The sequence below is a fragment of the Trichomycterus rosablanca genome, chromosome 18 (genome assembly GCF_030014385.1).
Source record: "Trichomycterus rosablanca isolate fTriRos1 chromosome 18, fTriRos1.hap1, whole genome shotgun sequence".
NCBI classification, from domain to species: domain Eukaryota; kingdom Metazoa; phylum Chordata; class Actinopteri; order Siluriformes; family Trichomycteridae; genus Trichomycterus; species Trichomycterus rosablanca.
Genome location: NC_086005.1, coordinates 4,803,836 through 4,825,839, shown reverse-complemented (window position 1 = coordinate 4,825,839; position 22,004 = coordinate 4,803,836). Strand labels below are relative to the sequence as shown.

Below are 22,004 nucleotides of genomic sequence, written 5' to 3'. Positions count from 1 at the left end.
GGATCATTTTTTATAATTAGTATTGTTTTTATACCTTAATTAATAGTGTGGTTTGCTACGCATGTGTTTCCAAAATGAGCTGAAACAGCTACTGCTCACTGACACAAATAAAGACGAGTTTAAAATGTACTGAGCTAAAATATTCATCACAATGAATTTTTTATATCACCAAGCTCTGGTTCCTAATAAAATGCATGAAGAGAGGGTGCCAGGGTTGCCACGCGTAGAGCAGAGCAGATGTGCCCACCTCACCACATGCTCCTGCACAGATGTGCTGTAAAAGCAGCGGTTCTCTGCCGTAACGCTCGATGTGACGGGCGAGCAAGAGACAGTTTCATCCATTCAATTACACCTTCAACTTAAATCCTGTAGATACTGGTGAGCTGTACCTGTATCAACTGTAACTGTGTAAACTGGTGAAGTGAGGCTGATTAAAAACAACCCAGAGTGTGAGGAAGGGTCGCTGCATATACACTATATGGAAAAAGTATTGGAACACCCCTTTTAATTTTTAAAAGATGTAAAATAAAAGCCCCTTAGAGCAGATTTGTGCTGGTGCAGTCTCGAGCATGGCATGAGATAACGTCCTGCGGCAGCTTTCTTTCAGCGTGCCGACTCGGGCGCAAGCCAAGATCTCTCGGGGTGGGCGGTGTGTCTGATGGCGGGGTGCGATGGGCAGGGGACATGAGGCTGACTGTTTGTCCAAATTTTTGCACTAAAACGGGCAGAATGTTCAGCTTACCAGTACTGGCTAGACCACAAACGGTAGGAGGCAGGAGGAACGAGGTGTTCTGAGAAAACCATTTCTTCAGAAAAAGATTCAAATAATCATGACTTAAACCATTATGGGTGGATACAGACGTTTCTGAACGGCATTTTAATCTAGAAGAGACTAAAAACTAACATAAATATAAATAATATAATAAATAGTAAAATATTTTTGTGTGTGTACATATTGGATGTACAAGAGGCTCTGAGAAACGAAAGGTAGATTAACATTTTCCCAGTGCTTCCAGTTCATGCATTAATTTTGTTTGTTTTCATAACGCTGTGTTTTCAGATTTGTGATATTCACAACATGAATCTGTGTTTTATGCTATTAATGTTATTGGTCTTGTATTATCTACACTGATTAGGCATAACATTATGACCACCTTTCTAATATTGTGTTAGTCCCCCTTTTGCTGCCCCATACGCAACAAACTGTGATGCTCTGTGTATTCTAACACCTTTCTATCAGAACCAGAATTAACTTCTTCAGCAGTTTGAGCTACAGTAGCTCGTCTGTTGGATCGGACCACACGAGCCAGCCTTCCCTCCCCACGTGCATCAAAGAGCCTTGGCTGCCCATGACCCTGTCGCCATCTTTTGATATGCACTTTTGATAGATACTGACCACTGCAGACCATGAACACCCCACAATAGTTGCAGTTTTGGAGATGCTCTGACCCTTGGCCCTCGTCAAACCATTTTTCTTCTTAGACTTCTTCTTTAGCCTTGTAGTAAAAGTGCTGCTATTAGCTGTGAGGTAACTTGAATACACATTAACCTAAACAGTACTGCTGTTATAGCCACAGAGACTCCTGATCTCTCTAATGAAACATTACAGACAACTCCAAATCAAATTACAGCACCATCATTTACTGTGAAAGCACTGATGGTGTTACAGGGAAAGACACACCTCACTAGAGAGAGAGAGAGAGAGAGAGAGAGAGAGTGAGAGAGAGAGAGAGAGAGAGAGAGAGAGAGAGAGAGAGAGAGATGCGAATCCCCACAAACCTGGTAGATAAAACCCCGGTGCAGAATCTCAGTCCATGGTAGAACAAAACAGTGACTGAGGCTTTAGAAAACAAGTACAAAATATAAAATCTGTGGAGCCCAGGTGGCGCAGCGGGATAGTCCGCTAGAACACCAGTGCCGAGATTCTGAACACCCCGGTTCGAATCTCAACTCTGCTACAGGTCGGCCGGGCGCCATCTAGTGCCTGTAGCAGAGACATATTAGCCACCGTGTCTGCTGGGTGGGGAAATGACTAGACTAAGTGGGCAGGGTCTTCAAACTCTGTGCAAAGACCATGGTTAGCAGCTAGAGGTGTCTGTGTAAAGAAGGGATCCGCTAGGACCGCGCATGCATCGGAGAGCACATGAGCAGCAAATATACCCTCCTCGAATGCAATCAGGGATCCACAGCAGTGGAAGACAAATTGACTAGGCTAAATGTTTATTGTTTGTTTAATGGGATTTTAACATCATCTTTTACACTGTGGTTACATTCATGACAATAACGTTAGTTACTCATTACACAAGGTTCATCAGTTCACAATTTTTTATTTTTTATTATTTTTTTTTTTTTTCTCCCAATTTTCTCCCCAATTTTTCTCCCAATTTTTAGCGCTTCCAATCTGTCTTCCGCTGCTAACAGGCACACCAGACCTGCATCCAAGGAGAGCACACCGCTGCCCCACGCCTTCTTTACACGTGTACAGCCCTCCTCTTCTCGTCCGTGCATTCTGCACGGGCGTCTCTTCTGCAAATCAGGGTCCTTACACAGCGCATGAAGACCCACCCACCCACATATAGTCCGGTCCCCCACCCTGCAGGCACTGCCAATTATGCCCGCCAGATGGCGCCCAGCCGACCGGTGGCAACACCGAGCCTCGAACCGGGAGGTTCAGAAACTCGGTGCTGGTGCGTCAGCGGAATATCCCGCTGCGCCACCTGGGCGCCTTCAGTTCACAATTTTAATATCAAACAGTCATGGACAATTTTGCATCTCTAAATCATCTCACTGCATCTCTTTGGACTGTGGGAGGAAACCGGAGCTCCGGGAGGAAACCCATGCAGACACGGGGAGAACATGCAAACTCTACACAGAAAGGACCCGAACCACTTTACCTGGGGATCAAACTCAGGACTCTTTTGCTGTGAGGCGACAGTGCTACCCACTAAGCCACCGTGCCGCCCCACTAGGCTAAAAAGGGCCAAGAAACAAGAGATAGTACAAGCATAGACGAGAGAGAGAGAGAGAGAGAGAGAGAGAGAGAGAGAGAGAGAGAGAGAGAGATCAGGAGAACTTACTGCACTTCACAACTCAACCCCAGGTAAACCCACCTGACTAAACACACAACCCTCACGCCACTGTGGTGCATTTATGAGGCGAGTCTCAAGAATGGAAGTTTCATCCTGATCAGCCCTGCAGATCCCAGCAGCAGCAGCATGGTACATGAGGGTATTAAATAAGGTCTGGTTAAAAATACGTAGAGCTGGAGAATGCCAAAAAAAACCTGCATGAAGATCAGTAAGGCTGACCAAAAGCTGACTGAAGTCAACTAACTAAACATGTTGAATTTGGCTTGTTAAACAACCCCATCACAGGCAGCACCTGCATGATGAAGCGAACAGCAAGTGTTTCATCCACCTAAACATGAATTGTATTTATCCATTAGCGCCGTGAGTAAGACTTTCATAATGGCACGGTCACTTCCTACCGACAGATGTGGCAGGCCGGGAACTGATTTCTCCAACACACCGAGATGGGAAAGAATGAAAAGCTTATAGAGAAGGGATGTGTTTGTGTGTCTTGGCACTAAAGATCTAAAACATGAACAAAAAAAACAAAGAAAAGAAAACAAGATAGCAGGACTGAACATGAAAAACAAGAGATTCGATCTCCAGAAATACACAGATTATTGTTCCTGAGGAAAGCACTGGAGAGGAATTCACGTGGCATGAAAATACATTCTTTTCTGTTCTAATAATGTCGCCTGGATTTGGGCGATGCAGTGCAAGAACAGAAGGACCTCACAGCATACACTGCATACACTGATCAGGCATAACATTATGACCATAATAACCATATTGTATTGGTCCCCCTTTTGCTGCCAAAACGTTCCCATTGTTGGCACTTTCGGCGGTGGACAGGGGTCAGCATGGGCACCCTGACTGGTCTGCAGCTACACAGCGCTATACACAACAAACTGTGATGCACTGCGTATTCTGACACCTTTCTATCAGAACCAGCATTAACTTCTTCAGCAATCTGAGCTACAGGAGCTCGTCTGTTGGATCAGACCACACGGGCCAGCCTTCGCTCCCCACGTGCATCAATGAGCCTTGGCCGCCCATGACCCTGTCGCCGGTTACCACTGTTCCTTCCGTGGACCACTTTTGATAGATACTGACCACTGCAGACCGGGAACACTCCACAAGAGCTGCAGTTTCGGAGATGCTCTGACCCAGTCGTCTAGTCATCACAATTTGGCCCTCGTCAAACTCGCTCAGATCCTCACGCTCGTCCTTTTTTCCTGCTTCTAACATCAACTTTGAGGATAAAATGTTCACTTGCTGCCTAATATATCCCACCTACTAACAGGTGCCGTGATGAAGAGATAATCAGTGTTATTCACTTCACCTGTAAGTGGTCATAATGTTATGCCTGTATGTTAGTGTTTTTACTTTCCAAGTCCAGGATAAGTTGAACACTGCATATAGATCAGCTGCAACATACAAACTCCAGATTCCAAACCATTTATTGTCTGTTAAAGTCAGTGCACCAGATAATATGAACATAATCTACATCGACAGGTTCAGCTTCCACCCCCCGACCAGGATGAATAATTATGTGACGACCATTTAACCATTTAATCCAAGCAAGTAAGACAAATCCAAAATGACTCTACACACGATTTGGCCAACACCACTCTACAGTAGAAAGGATAGAACCGACATTTTAATGGCGCGGTTCAGACACCTGAACACGCTCAGTACTTCATCTTGGGTTTCATTATGGGTGGGGAAACTACAATTGCTGGTGTGGACAAAACATAGATTTTTCATTTTACCAGGTAACTCATATCAGCATATTCAGTACTGACCAATATTTAGCCTCTACTGGCCATCCCACGGATCCTGCAGCCATAAAAATGCTAATATAAACACTACAGTTCAACAAAAGTGCAGGAATAAATACAAAGGCTCATTTTATCCCTTTAGATTAAGTCTAGATGGTGCATCAAATGCTGCCGATCAGTTTAGGATGAAACAGGGGTCAAGGTCCTTCCTACCTTAGTAATGAGTGTGCGGTACTCCTCCACCTGATGGTCATTATTGTGGCAGCCGGCCAGGAGCTGCCACACCTCCCCTCTGAGGGCTTCTGGGACACCACTGCGCACCAGTGCTGGAAGCTGCTTGGGTCGAACCGCCAGGTTCAAGTGCCTAAGAGCCAAACAGAAAATAATCTGTTTAAAACTGATTTATTTATTAATTTATTAGGATTTTAATGTCATGTTTTACACACTGTGTTACATTCATGACAGGACAGATAATTACTCATTACACAAGATGAATCAGTTCACAAGTTTAATATCAAACACAGTCATGGCTTTTGTATCTCCAGTTCACCTCACTTGCACTTCACTTCAATTGCTTAGACAGTATACTGTCACAGTACTATAAGTTGATTTGGATAAAAGCATCTGCTAAATGTAGATTTTTAATTACTGTTTACTTTTACTTGTATATTACAGTGATAAAGCTGAATTTAGAAAAACACAAGTAGGAGAGAATTGTTTTTAGTGTTTTTCTGCAGGTTTAGCTGCACTTGTTCCACCATTGGGGAATGAAAGATCCACACATACACATCTGCTGCACCAGGAATAGAATATTCGGTAATTACAGGATCTATTAGTAAGTCCACATGGTTTCCTTCCCTCTGTGTGTTAGTCAAAACTTTCCACACACCTGCCGTTATTATAATAATCTCAGTGATGAGTCTTTTTATTTTTAAACTTAAGCAAAAAAGAAAATCATTTGATTTCTTACACATTTAACATTAAAAAACACTTATTTATAACATGTTTTATGAGAAATTGACGTTTTATTAAGCCTTTCTACCACTGTTCTGTCTTTCGCTGAAATGAGACTTTATTTGAGCGATAGCCTACACTCAGCACAGATACACTAAATGGCCAAAAGTGTGTGGACACCTGATCATAAGCTGACTGGACATCCTATTTTAAAACTGTGGCTTTTATTATGGAGCCAATTCACCTTCTGAGTGTTTTGGAAGGTAAAGAAAGCTGAAGTACCTAGAGAAACACCACACAGACATGGGAACAAGAAAAAAAAAACCCACAGAAATAACAGAAACTAACCAGAGGTAAGAATTAAATCAGGCGCCAAGGATGCATATTTTTATGTGTCTACAATTTACCAGCTGTGCCACTGTCACATATTTCATTTTCATTGACCGTGTTATCCTAGGTAAGGGTTGCAGCAGGTCCAGTTTCACCAGGAAACATGCAGAAATAGGGGTGCAGCCACTCAGGTGGTGCAGCGATAAAACACACGCTAGCAAACCAGAGCTGACATTTCGAACTCGTCGGTTCGAAACTCAGCTCTGCCATCCGGCTGGGCGGCTACATGAACGATTTGCTTGTTGTTCATACAGGGTGGGAAGCTGGATAGGGACCTCATAACTGATGCAATAATGATGTGTTGATCAGTGTGTCGCTCTGCGTACACAAAGCTGAGCCGCATATGAACTCGCCTCTTGCAGGTGAAAAAATGCAGTCGGCTACTACACACGTATTGGAGGGGGCGTGTGTTAGTCACGGCTCTCCTCAATCAGGAGTGGAGATCAGCATTGGTAGAGAGGAAGTGTAATGCAATCAGGTAATTGGATATGACTAGATTGAGAGAAAAATTGGGAAAAATGCAAGAAAGAAAAAAAAAAAAAAAAAAAAAAAGAAATAAGGGTGTAAGACAGAAATACCCTGGACAGGTTACCCAGCCCACAAAACATAGCCAATCATGTCTGTGTAGATGCCTGAACATCTGTTAGCACCTCGGAGATTGGAACCCAGATCTCCGCAGTGGCGAGTGGGCTAGCGTTTTAGACCGTCACACCATCTGACCGCCATATACAAATACAGAAAACCATAAGTAGTGTTTGTGTGGTTTTATTAAGGATGTGATTGGAAAAATCAACACAGAAGCTGATTATTGTAGCGTCCTCAGATGCTCAGCTGAAAGGCATTTAGGGACAAAACCTAAACATGTCTTGCTGTTTTTAAAACAGGGAGAAGGTCCAACGACTGAGGGGGGTAGACAAAAAGTAAAACCAACAACAGATGTGCAGATGTGACACACACACCATTAAGCACAGAGCAGCAGCGGCCTGTAATTAAATTCCTGAGCTTTTTAATTGAATTCATCTTAAGATTTAGATTAAGAACAATGAGAGTAACGGTAACAGGAAACAATCTTAATAAGACCCTTATTGGGCTTTGACCATCCCCCCTACACTCAGTCTCCCTCATTCTCTCTCTTCCTCCTCTCTTCCTCTGTCCACCCCTTCACTCCCTGTACCTCATTTCCCTCCCATGAAATGTTCTCAAATTAGAATGCTCAGTGTGTGTGTGTGTGTGTGTGTGTGTGTGTGTGTGTGTGTGTGTGTGTGTGCTATTTGAGGTCCTGCCAGCAGTAAAAGAGGAATGTGGTGGACCCAGAGACGTCTCACTCACAGCGTAGCTTAATGTCCACTCTGCCATCACAGACAGTAAAATGTTTATAAATAATTAGCATATTTTAGTGTCCACTGTACAAATTACAGACAGGACGGCGTTAAAGCCAGGGTTTATGCTAGTACGTCTGTGCTGTGGAGGGCTGCTCAAGGACAATGCAGCAGAGGTCTGCACCTCCACATTAAACTCAGCACATCAGTTTATTCTGTATTTGTAAAGGATCTCGTTCTTTACCCAGAGTCAACACCACCGGTACTGCACCCAGCGGCTCATCATGGGACCATACGACGTTTAGCAGTGCCACATTAAGCATTCTCTCAGGGTCCAGAAAAAAATCATTTTAGAATCAACGGCTTACCCTGCATTTACACAAGCGGTTGCTACACAGGAACAGGAGTCACATTTAATCATTAAGTCTTATAAAAATTCATTCATTCGTAAATCATTTTACATAAAAAAAAATGCTACAAAAAAGTGTCACTGTGTCACTGTGTCTGAATTAAGGATGAATTTCAAGAACCAGCAACAGAGATTCAGTAGCACAGAACTAACAAGATGGAGGGGAAAAGTCCCTATGACTGGCAGGGGGCCCTACAAATTATTAGAACATCAGGTGTTTTTAAACCTTAAATTATTAAACTATACCTATTTTATTTGTTTGGCCAAAACATCCAAAGAGGCTCTGTAGTACACAGATAAAAAGCACAGGGGTGAAAAATGAGATACGACTACACCAGCTACTCGGTCCACCGGTGTGTGATATGAAAGAGAGAGGAGAACAGTATACGCTGGGTGGGAATTAAAAAAAGGAGCTGAGCAGTCAGTCCATCTCTGATGCAGGCCGTGTACAGTGTGGATCTGTGTGTTTGAGTCAAACGAGACAATTTTGTATCTCTGATTCACCTCACTGGACCTCCCCGAGGAAACCCACACAGACACGGGGAGAACATGCAACTCCACACAGAAAGGACCCGGACCGCCCCACCTGGGGATCGAACCCAGGACCTTCCTGCTGTGAGGTCACAGTGCTATCCACCGAGTCACTGTGCCGCCGGTAGGTCCAATATAACACTATTTATTGGTATTTTCTCAACTGTTATTAAATCATTATTATAACATCTGCTGCACATATAAACGCTACAAAAGGCAGTATTAACAACACTCGAGTGGTCCAGTCTGAGCAGAAACACAACTGGCCATGTTTGTGGGAGGAAAGGTCAGCGTGGTTTCCTCCCTCTGCCACTGTGATACGTGATCTCCAGGACTGGTCCAGGAGTTAATGGTCACTAGCTGATGATTATCTTGCTGGTGTGAATGTAGGGTTACATGGACAGTGCACAGCTGGAACCATGGGCATGTATATTCTGATTGGAGCAGAGGAGATGAGCGTGTACAGAGAGCTACCCATGTTCAGCTGCACTTACCATTTGGACAGCAGGTCTCCCCACGTCTCCAGTATTTTCTCTGCGCACTCTTTAGACACGTCACCAGAACCACTCAGCAACGGCTCGTCATTGTCTAAGAGAAAAACATAAAAATGCATCTGTGTACAAATATAAAACAAATCACACATTAATTTATTATCAATATTACAAACAACTTTTTAACCTCCACAACTGGTCATATTAGACTGTGTGTGATGTAATAACAAAATATAAGGACAGTTGTAGTCTAGCGGTTAAGGTACCGGACTACTAATCAAAAGTCGCTGGTTCAAGCCCCACCACTGCCAGGTTGCCACTGTTGGGTCTTGAGCAAGGCCCTTAACCTTCAATTGCTTGGACAATATATACTGTCACAGTAATGTAAGTCGCTTTGGATAAAAGCATCTGCTAAATGCCAAAAATGTAAATGTAAATAATAAAATCTAAATGTCCTTAATACCAGAAGTTACATTAAACATCTTTTATTATTTGACAATATGCCACAACCTAATGAAATTCCAGTAAAGCTGCTCAAATAAAAAATAAAAAAAGACGCTTCAAAACTTTCTCAGGCTGTAGGACCATGTTGAACCACAGTAAGAACCATTATCTCCATTACTATGTTTAGTTACTATATGTAGAATAAACATGATATACACTATGCATCTCAGCTCTGCTAGTCAGAGGGTGTGAGAGCTGCAATTACAACCTCTCCTAGTTGATCAATGGCACCCACATAATGAAATGGAAGATAATGGAAATTGGTGCAAGATTCTCCGTGCACGATACAGATCTCCATATCAACCCGCCAACTGCAGGTGAAACGAAGCAAACAGATACTGCACAGGTGATTCAAGATTTTAAAGTGAGTCTGGAGGAACCTCGAAATAGAAATGATTTATATTTTATACTGAACCACTACTACACTATATGGCTAAAAGTATTCGGACACCTGACCATGAGCTTGTCGGACATTACATTTCTAAAACAAATGCTATTAAAATAGAGTGAACTCTATGTGATGTTTTCAGCTATAACAGCAGCCACTCATGTGAGAAGGCTATGTCTATGGGAATTTGTGCCCTTTCAGTTAAAAGAGCATTTGTAAGGCTGAACACAGATGTTGGTCAATAAAGCCTGAGTTGATGTTCCAGTTCATTTCCGGTTCAAAGCTGTTCAGTCGGGCTGAGGTCAGGGTCTCTGTGCAGGTCAATGAAGTTTCTTTAAACTGAGCTTCTCTTCATGTCTTTGTGCCCCTGTGCACAAAGCAAGCTCATAGTCATGCTAGAACAGAAAAGGTTCTGTCCTAAACTGTTGCTGCAGAGTTGAACGCACATACTTTCCTGTATATAACTGATTTATTACAACTGTTAGCAATTTTTGTGGCTGAAACACATTAATTCAATAATTTAAAACTAACTGGTGTCCCAATACTTTTGTCCATACAGTGTAAATGACCTGATCTGTGAGGACATGAGAACACACTGGTGGTGTATCCAGTCCTTCAGGAAAATATGGAGCTACACAATAACAGACTAGTAATAATATACATTAGGAATTAAAGCAATTTATAATGCAGAGCTTTAATGGTTTATTAGACATGCATTACAAACGACGGTAATAATAAATCAGCACTAATAGAGTTCTGCAGTAACAGGGAATAATAATGTACACATTATAGATTAATGTTGACATAGTTTGTAATGCACGGCTTAATAGATTTTCTGTTTCTGAAAGTTAATTAGGTGGGTTTGTGTGAGCAGGAATATTTCTGCATGGTTGTGTTTGTTCACATGTAATCATTAATATTATTGATAAAATAATTTACCATATAATGTACAGAAATATAAACAAACAACGTTTTAAAATCCAGAGCAACTCAAGTTGGACTTTTTATTCAACATGCATCATCGAGGAAGCAAAACATCAGGACCACCCGCCTAATCTGATGTCAAAACAGCTGGCCAGCCGAGACATGGATTCCACAAGACCCCTGGTACCAGGATATTACTAACTGGTCTTTCAACTTCTGTACGTTTGAAGTGTTTGAAGTATCGTCCTACAGTGCATCCTGGTGACATTTCTTCCTCAGGTAACATGATGCACATGTGCCCGACCATCCAAACAGGACAAGTCTATCGCTCAGATGCCCACTTAAGTCACCTGGGTGCCCATTGTAGGTGCTTTTAAGGGTGGACAGGACACTTTGATTGGCCTGTGACTAAGGGAGCCCCATACACAGGAGGGTTTGAAGGGTGTGTGAAGCTGAGAAATGATTGCTTCATCCTTCAGTGTGGTGAGTGAGCGTGTGCTGCTCGTACTGACCTTCCTCCTCATCATCTTCAGGAGGCGAGGGCACCATGGAGCCGTGTGAAGCGGAGGCCAGGATTCCTGGACTCGCTGTGGTTTTCTTTCTCTCTCTCTCAGTCTCACTCTCCAGACTCACCACCTCGTACAGCGTGTCTGTGTTACTCTTCCGCTCCAGCTGTGACAGGGGCACAAGCACAGGCGTTAGGTACTTAGCGTCCTGTCATCTATAAACAAACATCACATGGCCTGTCATATCTCTGTGTGTGTGTGTGTGTGTGTGTGTGTGTGTGTGGTTCACCTGGCGCAGTTTTAAGTAGAAGGTCTCTGTGTAGCTGCGCTTGCTAAAGGGCCAGAAAAGCCTGTCGGTGGGAGGACACACTCTCACACGGGTCTCTAACAGGAAACGCACCGGCTCTTCCACCTCGGTGATCACCAGGTCCACTGCCGTCGTCATGTACATGAACTTATCTACACACCAAACAACCAAATACACAGATCAGGCATAACATAATGACCATCTTCCTACTATTGTGTTGGTCCCCCTTTTTGCGATTAATCTTGATTAAAATTGACAGCCCTAAAAACAATCATTCACACTAACGATATCAGACTTTGAGCACCACTTTATATTTGCCTCATAACCTCATAGCAAAACAAACATCTAAAATATGTCTTTGAATTAATACATCAGGGTTTAGGGTATTATTATATAAATAGTCCCCCTTAACTTTTACTAAAACAAAGATCTGAGTAAGGGAGCTATTCACATTCTCTCTTTGACTCCTGAACTGGTTGTTTTATTGATGCTTTAAAACTTTCACGGCTTTATAATATTTTAAATCTGCAGCAGTTCTGATTTTATGTGAGTGGAAGAGTGAGCCATTAAATCTGTGATTGATTACAGAATGGACGACACGTGGGTGCCACCGACCATCAGAACTGTGAACCTACCAGACATGCAGAGCTTCTGTTTGTTCTAAAATAATGTCTGAACCATCACGCAATGATGTTTCTTTTGTTTACTGATAACATCAGCTCATGAGGGGCGCTCAGGTGGCACAGGAGTAAATAACACTAGTAAATTTCAAGCGATCAATATTTTGTTCATGATTTTTACCATGACCCAGGCAACACAAACAATACATCAAAACATTACTCACAACTAGATATAACTAATTAATAAAAATGGTGGCAATCTGGTCCCACTTTTTGGTTTACAAGATGTAGCGTAAAGCCTCCACAAGGGGGCGTATGTGTACAAGTTCATTTCATAATTATGTGCCTGTTAAATTTGTTTATTTAATCATTCTTATTTTTCTGTGTTTGAAAAACCCAGCACTAGCCCACCACCACTGGTATCCATGACTGGCTGTGTCTGAGAAAGAAGTGCAATACAAATAAATCAGGCTTGGCTCGGGATCGTGTGACCCGTTGTACCTTTGGGTGTCTCCTCATTGACAGCCTGAAACTGAGGAGTGTTGGGATTCCAGCTTCCTGTGATGATGTAGGATTTCCCGTCTGAACTCTTCCCCATCGACTCCTACACAGCAGAGGAGGATTGTGAGGAAGATACGGCCAATGGGAAGGAGAGGGGGTAGAGGACATGAAAAAGGTAGAAATAAAGAAAGAATGTGTGTGAGAGAGAGAGAAGAAGAATATTAGTGAGCAGAAAGAGGAAGAGAATGAGAGGGGTCAGTGGGTAAGTGGACCACGTACCAGCTCCAGCAGGTGCATATCGCTGTTCCTCACGTTCTTCCCTGGGCTTAAGAGCAGACCGAAACATCTGCAAAACACACACACACACTTGAGTTTGAAATACCCCTTGGTCACAGTCATCCATGGCCAGTAGTCCACTAAATTTCCATAACCCAATTTATCCTGGTCAGGGTCACAACGTGTCCGGTTTCACTGAGAAACACTACACGCAAGGCAGGTAGACCCTCGAGAGAACCAATCCATTGCAGGGTTTTAGCCATCCCCACCCCGTCCCACACATAGGCAATCATGTCTGTGTAGATGCCCCGTTAGCTGACAGCACCAATGAGATTTGAACCCAGATCTCAGCTGTGGTGGGTTTGCATGGTCTAGACCACTGCACCACCCATGAACCACTAGTAAACAAGAGTCTTTATGATTTGCCAGAATAACTTAAGCAGCATAGTGGGTAGCACTGTCGCCTCACAGCAAGAAGGTCCTGGGTTTAAATCCCAGAATTCTTTATGTGTTGTGTTTTCATGTTCTCCCTGTGTCTGAGGGTTTCCTCCAGATGCTCCGGTTTCCTCCCACACATCCAAGGACATGCAGCCAGGCCAACTGGAGCAACTAAAATTGTTCTAAGAGTGAATGTGTGTGCCCTGTGATGGACTGGTGACCTGTCCATGGTGTTTTCTGCCTTTCACCCAACAAATCAGACCCACCACAACCCTGACCAGGATAAAGTGGTGGTAAAACCAACAATAAATGAATGAATGAATAACTTGATTATCACTGAAAAATGTAAAACAGACTCAGTACGAGCAAATTCTTCTACAATAATGAAACAACAATGTACAGGACAACACATCGCAGTTGGAATGGGCAATGGTCCAACAGGGTCCTCCACTAAAGCCCATTTGTCACTTTCCGTAATAACATGGTCATTCCCAAATGTGTATTATTACTGAGAGGATTAACAGCTGTTGGAAATGGGAACGTTACCTCTCGATGGCCAGCTCTTTATTGGACGTCTGTTGGACATAGACGACGATCTTCTTGTCCATGCCGGGGCGAAGCTTGAAGCTCTGCCTGTCCTTGTCCTTTGACACGACACTGTCACAAAGCGGTTGAGAAAGTTCCAGTTAGTGATTTATCACAATTATATACAACTGATAAAAGACAATAGAAAAGTGACGTCCAGCGAGGTCAACATGTTCCCAGGCAGCAAAGCTGGACAGAGTGGGGGTATAAGTCTTCACCTCCTTCTGTTATTCTTTCACAGCTTTAGTGTTACAATTGACAATGGATTTAAAATGGACTAGACTGGATTTGTTGGTTGTCTGTTGGTAGTTTAGCGTTGACATTATTTTGCTGTCCTGTCGAAACATGAACTCTGGGGTCCAATAAAGGTACAAAGGTAATGCCCCCATCACTAGGACTAACTGGTACAGAGGTAACTCTGGGACTGAGGTAACTGAGACTAACTGGTAAAAAGGTAATGCCCCCCTCACTGGTACTGATAAGAACATAGGTAACTCTGGGACTGAGGTAACTGGGACTGAGGTAACTGGGACTGGGAGTTACCCCCCCCCCCTTTAGGACTCACAGGTACAACGGTAATGCCCCCTCACTGGGACTAACTGGTACAGAGTTAATGCCCCCCCCCGATTCAAGTTTAAACAGGACTCCACAGTAGTTCAGTAGCAGAAACTAAACCAGAAGGGAAACAGTAAAACTATGAACTACTTCATCGTGTCATATTATAAACACAAACAGATTCCCACAGCTCTCCACAGTGATGGATTCCTGTCAGCGTGCTGGTGTGAAAAAGCTCTTTGTTGAAGGAACAGGACATGAGAGAGATGAATGAGAGGAAACGTGTTTGTCAAAGGCCAAAGTACATTTAAAAAAGCAGAAAAAGCAAAGCCAAGAGGAGCTTCAGTTTTATCTTCACGTTTACCATGTTTTCAAAACAGGGCATGTGATTTTATTATTATTATTATTATTATTATTATTATACGAGCATATAAATAGTGTTTCTTCTATTTGCGTCTTCAGGCTTCTTCATGGCTCGTTTATTGTTCCTTTAACTGTATCCATCCATCTCCGTTGTTGGCTGTCCTCTTTCTCTTGTACCTTCTACTCTTTCAAGCAAAATTGTCATCGTCATAGCTTGAACCACAGAGAAGATCCTAGTCTGGACAATTCTGATTCTTGTTTGGAGAGACGAATCTTCCTTCATTCTTGTTCTGCCAGTACCAGTCTGTGTCGTGTGTCCTGACTGACAAACATACTGTGTACTGAAAGGATGAAGCTGGACACAAAAACTTAAAGCTCTGGAACGCTTGTTCACAGCAGGACCTCACACACTGACCCCTCTAGGGGCTATTTACAGTAGCCAATCCATCTAGTGATATGTTTTTTTAGTTTTTTTTTTTTAACGCATTTTCTCCCTTTTTCTCCTGACGTGTCCAATTGCCCGAATGCGTCATGCTTCCTCTCCACCAATGCCAATCCCCGCTCTGATTGAGGAGAAGCTAACCCACGCCCCCTCCGACATGTGGGCAGCAGCCGTATGCATCTTATCACCTACACTTTGACGAGTGCAATGCAGCTCAGCACTGTGTATGGAGAGACACACCCTGACAGCACTCTTTTCTCATCTCTGTGCAGGAGCCATCGATCAGCCAGCAGAGGTCGTAATTGCATTAGTTATGAGAAAGAGAGACCCCATCCGGTTTAGTCCCGCCCATATCTGAACAACAGGCCAATCGTTGTTCATGTGGCTGCTCAGCCCAGACGGCAGGCAGAGCTGAGATTCGATACGATGTATTCGAGATCCCAGCTCTGGTTCCAGTGTGTGTTTTTTACTGCTGTGCCACCTGAGCGGCCTACTAGTGGTATGTTTCTAAAAGATCTTAGGAACCTGGCGTGGACAATCAGAGAACAATAAATTCTTCCTAAAACAAGATTTACCTGAAGGTTCCTTTCCCATCATCCTCTTTGATCTCTAGGCTGACAGTGAAGGTGAAGACGTCACTGTCTGGCGTGAGAGGCGGAGCCTGTGCTGAGAGGGTCGACTTGTTGGCTGATCGTCGAAAAGCTGTGGCGAAGCTGTAGAGTATTCTGCTGACCTGTACACACACACACACACACACACACACACACACACACACACACACGTCACAAATATAAATCATGGTAGTTGTACAGATTGGCATGGTACCACAGGTTATGATCAGTTATGATTGTAAGTCACTTTAAATAAAATCGTCTGCTAAATGCCATGAATGTAAATGTACAACCCCAAATCAGAAAAAGTTGGGACAGTATGGAAAATGCAAATAAAATAAAAATGCAGTGTTCCTTACATTTACTTTGACTTTTATTCGACTGCAGACAGTTGGAACCTGAGATATTTTATGCTTTGTCTAATCATTATTTGCAATTTCCATACTGTCCCAACTTTTTCTGATTTGGGGTTGTAAACATAGAGCTAAACTGATCTGGTGTCAAAGCATCTATACTATAAACAGCTACGTAGAATGATTCATACAACCATCACCCCCCAAATTAGTCGTTTTCATTTTGGGTGGCACGGTGGCTCGGTGGGTAGCACCGTCACCTCACAGGGAGAAGGTTCTGGGTTCGATTCCCATGTGGAATGGTCCGGGTCCTTTCTGTGTGGAGTTTCCTCCAGGAGCTCCGGTTTCCTCCCACAGTACAAAGACGTGCAAGTGAGGTGAACTGGAGATACAAAATTCGCCGTGACCGGCTGCTGGTCGCACCTTTATAGATTCTCCTTGTGTTCCTCCACTTCTCATGCTGCGCCTGGACCAGCATATCTCAGACACAACTGAACGTAAAATGTGTTTTTATTTTATTATCCACACTTCAGAGCTCAGCTTCTCTGTGATGATGTAGATGTAAACATTTTAGCTTGTCCAGTATTTATGTTTTGACTCAAGCTGACTGGACTTTGAATTGATAAGAGTAAATACATCTGGATTATAAAGACCTCCATAAAGACACAAACATCCTGAAATGTGGACACACTGCAGTTGTAATTAAGGACAAAGGGAAGTGGACCTCAAAATCAGTCAGCTGTCCTGTAGTGTAGTGCAATACAAGCGGTCATCAAGTCTCCCTTCTGGACATTAACACCCTCGTTAATCCTGATGGCGGTGTAGAGCGAGAGACCCGGAGACCCTGGAGTCATCTAAATCTACAAGCCCTTTCTTTTACTGACTGAAGTGTGAAGTCACTTATGCGCACGCACACACACACACACACATTCATCACAGCTTTACAACAAGCCACAAACACAAAATACATTACAGTCTGCCTGATTAATTGTATCTTGCAATCAGAAGATTTAGTTTCTTAATTAATTGAACATACTGCTGCAACACTGATGAGCTTTGATGAAGTTAGCTAATTAGCTAACATTAGGTAAAGCATTTTATTGATTGGTGTACATGTGGCAGGTATTGCGGGCACCCCATGGCTCAGATGTCCTAAAAAGACCTGGGTTAGATCCTGACTTGCAGCGACTGTACGTGGAGTTTAGTATTTACTCCCTGTGTTAGCCTGGTTGCCTTCCACATCCAGAAATCCCTTAGTGTGACTGAGTGAGCAAACGGGTGACGGGTGGTGCCCTGTGATGAACTGGCACCCTGTTCGGGCACTTTCCTGCATTGTGCCCAGTGTTTCTGGGTAATCTACAGACCAAAAAAGATCCTAATGAAGATGTTTGTTTGTTTGTTAGGATTTTAACGTCATGTTTTACACTTTGGTTACATTCATGACAGGAACGGTAGTTACTCGTTACACAAGGTTCATCAGTTCACAAGTTTAATATCAAACACAGTCATGGACAATTTAGTGTCTCCAATTCACCTCACCTGCACGTCTTTGGACTGTGGGAGGAAACCGGAGCACCCGGAGGAAACCAACGCAGACACGGGGAGAACATGCAAACTCCACACAGAAAGAACCTGGACCGCTCCACCTGGGGATCGAACCCAGGACCTTCTGGCTGTGAGGTGACAGTGCTACCCTTTAGGGCCCAATCAGTGTGCCAAGTCTTCTGTGACCTACTACATTGGACTAATGATCAAAAGGTCGCTGGTTCAGGCTATATGTCACTACTGGGCCCCTGAGGGCCTTAATCCCATTTTTTGTGTAAGGATTAGCTGTAATATTACTTGGTTACATGCAAACCTGAATGCTTTAAAAAAATGTAATTAAAAAGGGCCTGTTTTACATACACAGCAGGTACAAGTCAAAGAGCTGCAAATACAGAAATATCGAGTGCGCCCTCTACTGGCCAAACAGTCAAACTACAGAAAGTACCGTTTCAGAAAACAGTGGTTTTAAACCCTTTCTCAGTATTAAAATCAATATTAACGTGTTGATTTTATCAGTTAAGCTCAACGAAAAGTTGATTCATGATTCACTGTAGCCACATTTTAATGTTTTAATCCACATATAAAAAAGATACACTAAAAAGAACTAAATTCACAGGAAATAATAAATCATTATGTATAGCATTAGCGCATTAGCCAAATGGCTAACAGTTGCTATGTGCACAAATAATAATTGATTGTTTAATTACAGTAAAAAAAAGAAAAGAAAGAAAGATATAGTGCATTGTACAACCTTTAAAAAAAATCCTTTTTGGATTAGTTATTTATTCGGATTTACTTTTAAACACAGTTTTTAATGTCAAACACAGTTATGGACAATTTTGTATCTCCAGTTCACCTCACTTGCACGTCTTTGTACTGTAGGAGGAAACCGGAGCTCCCGGAGGAAACCCACAGAGACACGTGGAGAACATGCAAACTCCACACAGAAAGGACCCGGACCGCTTCATCTAGGGATGGAACCCAGGACCTTCTTGCTGTGAGCCGAAAGTTCTACCCACCGAGCCACTGTGCCGCCCTTATTTGTAATTCAATGCCACGTTTGCACATGTTTGTGATGTTCATGGCAGGTGTTTAAGGTCATTGCTGTTGTTGGTCTTTTGGTATCAGTCTAATATGTACGTTTTTAGGTTTATGTTTGTAAGAAATGTAGGAATTGTTTTTGTCTGTGTGATTATTTCTTCTGTTCTCTCAGGTATGTGTAGTTGTCATCTTTCTTTTTTGTATTCAGGGCATTCAGTCAAGATATCACGGTGATATTTCAAGTTACTGCAAGTTTTACATGCTGTTGGTTTATTTCCTGTTATTAGGTGCTGGTGTGTTGATCTGGTGTGTGTGCATCATGTGTGGACAACCTGGCCTATACGTTTTTTGAATGGAGCTAGTTTGGTTTCAGATATTGTGCTTGTGTGTCTCTCACCGCCTCTTGTATCTCACAGCGGAAGACGTGGATGCGGAAGATCTCGGTGTTGTATTGGCTCTCGGTGAAAGCGAAACAGTCGCTCTCTGGAGTTCCGTCATGGCCGCGCACACAGAACAGGATCTTGTACACGGGGTAGTTGGAGATCTCAGTGCCACTTTGAGGGTCCAACAATCTGAGAGATAAAAAAGGCAGAGAAATGAAACCCAAATAAATAGATTAATAATAATTAGGGCTGTTGTAGCCTAGCGGTTAAGGTCCTGGATTAGTAAACAAAAGTTCGCTGGTTCATGCCCTACTACTACAGGTTGCTGCTGTTGGGCCCCCTCTTAACCCTCAACTGCTCAGAATGTATACTGTCACTCTACTGTAAGTCACTTTGGATAAAGTTGTCTGCTAAATGTCGAAAATGTACAGTGTATCACAAAAGTGAGTACACCCCTCACATTTCTGCAGATATTTAAGTATATCTTTTCATGGGACAACACTGACAAAATGACACTTTGACACAATGAAAAGTAGTCTGTGTGCAGCTTATATAACAGTGTAAATTTATTCTTCCCTCAAAATAACTCAATATCCAGCCATTAATGTCTAAACCACCGGCAACAAAAGTGAGTACACCCCTAAGAGACTACACCCCTAAATGTCCAAATTGAGCACTGCTTGTCATTTTCCCTCCAAAATGTCATGTGACTCGTTAGTGTTACTAGGTCTCAGGTGTGCATAGGGAGCAGGTGTGTTCAATTTAGTAGTACAGCTCTCACACTCTCTCATACTGGTCACTGAAAGTTCCAACATGGCACCTCATGGCAAAGAACTCTCTGAGGATCTTAAAAGACGAATTGTTGCGCTACATGAAGATGGCCAAGGCTACAAGAAGATTGCCAACACCCTGAAACTGAGCTACAGCACAGTGGCCAAGATCATCCAGCATTTTAAAAGAGCAGGGTCCACTCAGAACAGACCTCGCGTTGGTCGTCCAAAGAAGCTGAGTGCACGTGCTCAGCGTCACATCCAACTGCTGTCTTTGAAAGATAGGCGCAGGAGTGCTGTCAGCATTGCTGCAGAGATTGAAAAGGTGGGGGGTCAGCCTGTCAGTGCTCAGACCATACGCCGCACACTACATCAAATTGGTCTGCATGGCTGTCACCCCAGAAGGAAGCCTCTTCTGAAGTCTCTACACAAGAAAGCCCGCAAACAGTTTGCTGAAGACATGTCAACAAAGGACATGGATTACTGGAACCATGTCCTATGGTCTGATGAGACCAAGATTAATTTGTTTGGTTCAGATGGTCTCAAGCATGTGTGGCGGCAATCAGGTGAGGAGTACAAAGATAAGTGTGTCATGCCTACAGTCAAGCATGGTGGTGGGAATGCCATGGTCTGGGGCTGCATGAGTGCAGCAGGTGTTGGGGAGTTACATTTCATTGAGGGACACATGAACTCCAATATGTACTGTGAAATACTGAAGCAGAGCATGATCCCCTCCCTCCGGAAACTGGGTCGCAGGGCAGTGTTCCAGCATGATAATGACCCCAAACACACCTCTAAGACGACCACTGCTTTATTGAAGAGGCTGAGGGTAAAGGTGATGGACTAGCCAAGCATGTCTCCAGACCTAAACCCAATAGAACATCTTTGGGGCATCCTCAAGCGGAAGGTGGAGGAGCGCAAAGTCTCGAATATCCGCCAGCTCCGTGATGTCGTCATGGAGGAGTGGAAAAGCATTCTAGTGGCAACCTGTGAAGCTCTGGTAAACTCCATGCCCAGGAGAGTTAAGGCAGTTCTGGGAAATAATGGTGGCCACACAAAATATTGACACTTCAGGAACTTTCACTAAGGGGTGTACTCACTTTTGTTGCCGGTGGTTTAGACATTAATGGCTGTATATTGAGTTATTTTGAGGGAAGAATAAATTTACACTGTTATATAAGCTGCACACAGACTACTTTTCATTGTGTCAAAGTGTCATTTTGTCAGTGTTGTCCCGTGAAAAGATATACTTAAATATCTGCAGAAATGTGAGGGGTGTACTCACTTTTGTGATACACTGTAAATGTAATAATATGGGTGTGGCAAAATAGAAAGTTACAGAATAGAACCAGACATAAATGATCGAGTGTACTAGCAAGATCTTTTGGTTTCACTTGCTGCGCAAACGTTAGGGACAGTGGTAGCCTAGTGGGTAGAGCTTTGGTCTATTGATCAAAGGGTTGAGGGTTTGAATATTGGCTCTGCCATGCAGCCACTTAAGCAAGGCACTTAACCCTCTCAGCTCCAGGGGCGCCATATAATGCACTCTGACCCCAGAACAAGCTGGGATATGAGGAAAAAGCAGTTCATTGTACTGTATATCTGTATATGCATATACGACCAATATAGACATTCTATTCTATTTAAGTCTCATCTGTGCCACCAGCCTGGTCGTCAGACAGTCAGCCTACTATATGAGCATGAGTAGGCCAGACTGAGAATCGGCTCACAACAGCGACCTCTGCTGTTTGCTAGAAGAGGAACACACAGAGAACAGCAGGATCTTCTGTGAGTGTGTTAGAAACCACCACTGACTGGAATAAATACCAATCACCACTAATCACTAATCTGTACTGGTATTAATGTGTGAGGTGCAGCAGTGTTGTTGGCATTAATGTCAGTGATGGGAGGGTCACTCAGGTGGCACAGCAGTAAAGAGCGCTAGTGTA

At 43.2% G+C, this 22,004-nt stretch overlaps 1 protein-coding gene across 2 annotated transcripts in view; it reads right to left on the bottom strand.

The window, feature by feature from the left end:
* LOC134332271 (rab GTPase-activating protein 1) overlaps window positions 1-22,004 on the bottom strand; it is a 165,327-nt gene that overhangs the window by 120,385 nt on the left and 22,938 nt on the right. For both annotated transcript variants that reach the window (XM_063013836.1, XM_063013837.1), the window contains 9 exons: window positions 19,300-19,474; window positions 15,928-16,085; window positions 13,954-14,064; window positions 12,973-13,039; window positions 12,694-12,796; window positions 11,555-11,724; window positions 11,272-11,431; window positions 8,947-9,040; window positions 5,063-5,213 (listed from right to left, as the gene is read on the bottom strand). In XM_063013836.1, coding sequence (XP_062869906.1) covers window positions 5,063-5,213; window positions 8,947-9,040; window positions 11,272-11,431; window positions 11,555-11,724; window positions 12,694-12,796; window positions 12,973-13,039; window positions 13,954-14,064; window positions 15,928-16,085; window positions 19,300-19,474 — 1,189 coding nt within the window. The remainder of the gene's footprint in view (window positions 1-5,062; window positions 5,214-8,946; window positions 9,041-11,271; window positions 11,432-11,554; window positions 11,725-12,693; window positions 12,797-12,972; window positions 13,040-13,953; window positions 14,065-15,927; window positions 16,086-19,299; window positions 19,475-22,004) is intronic.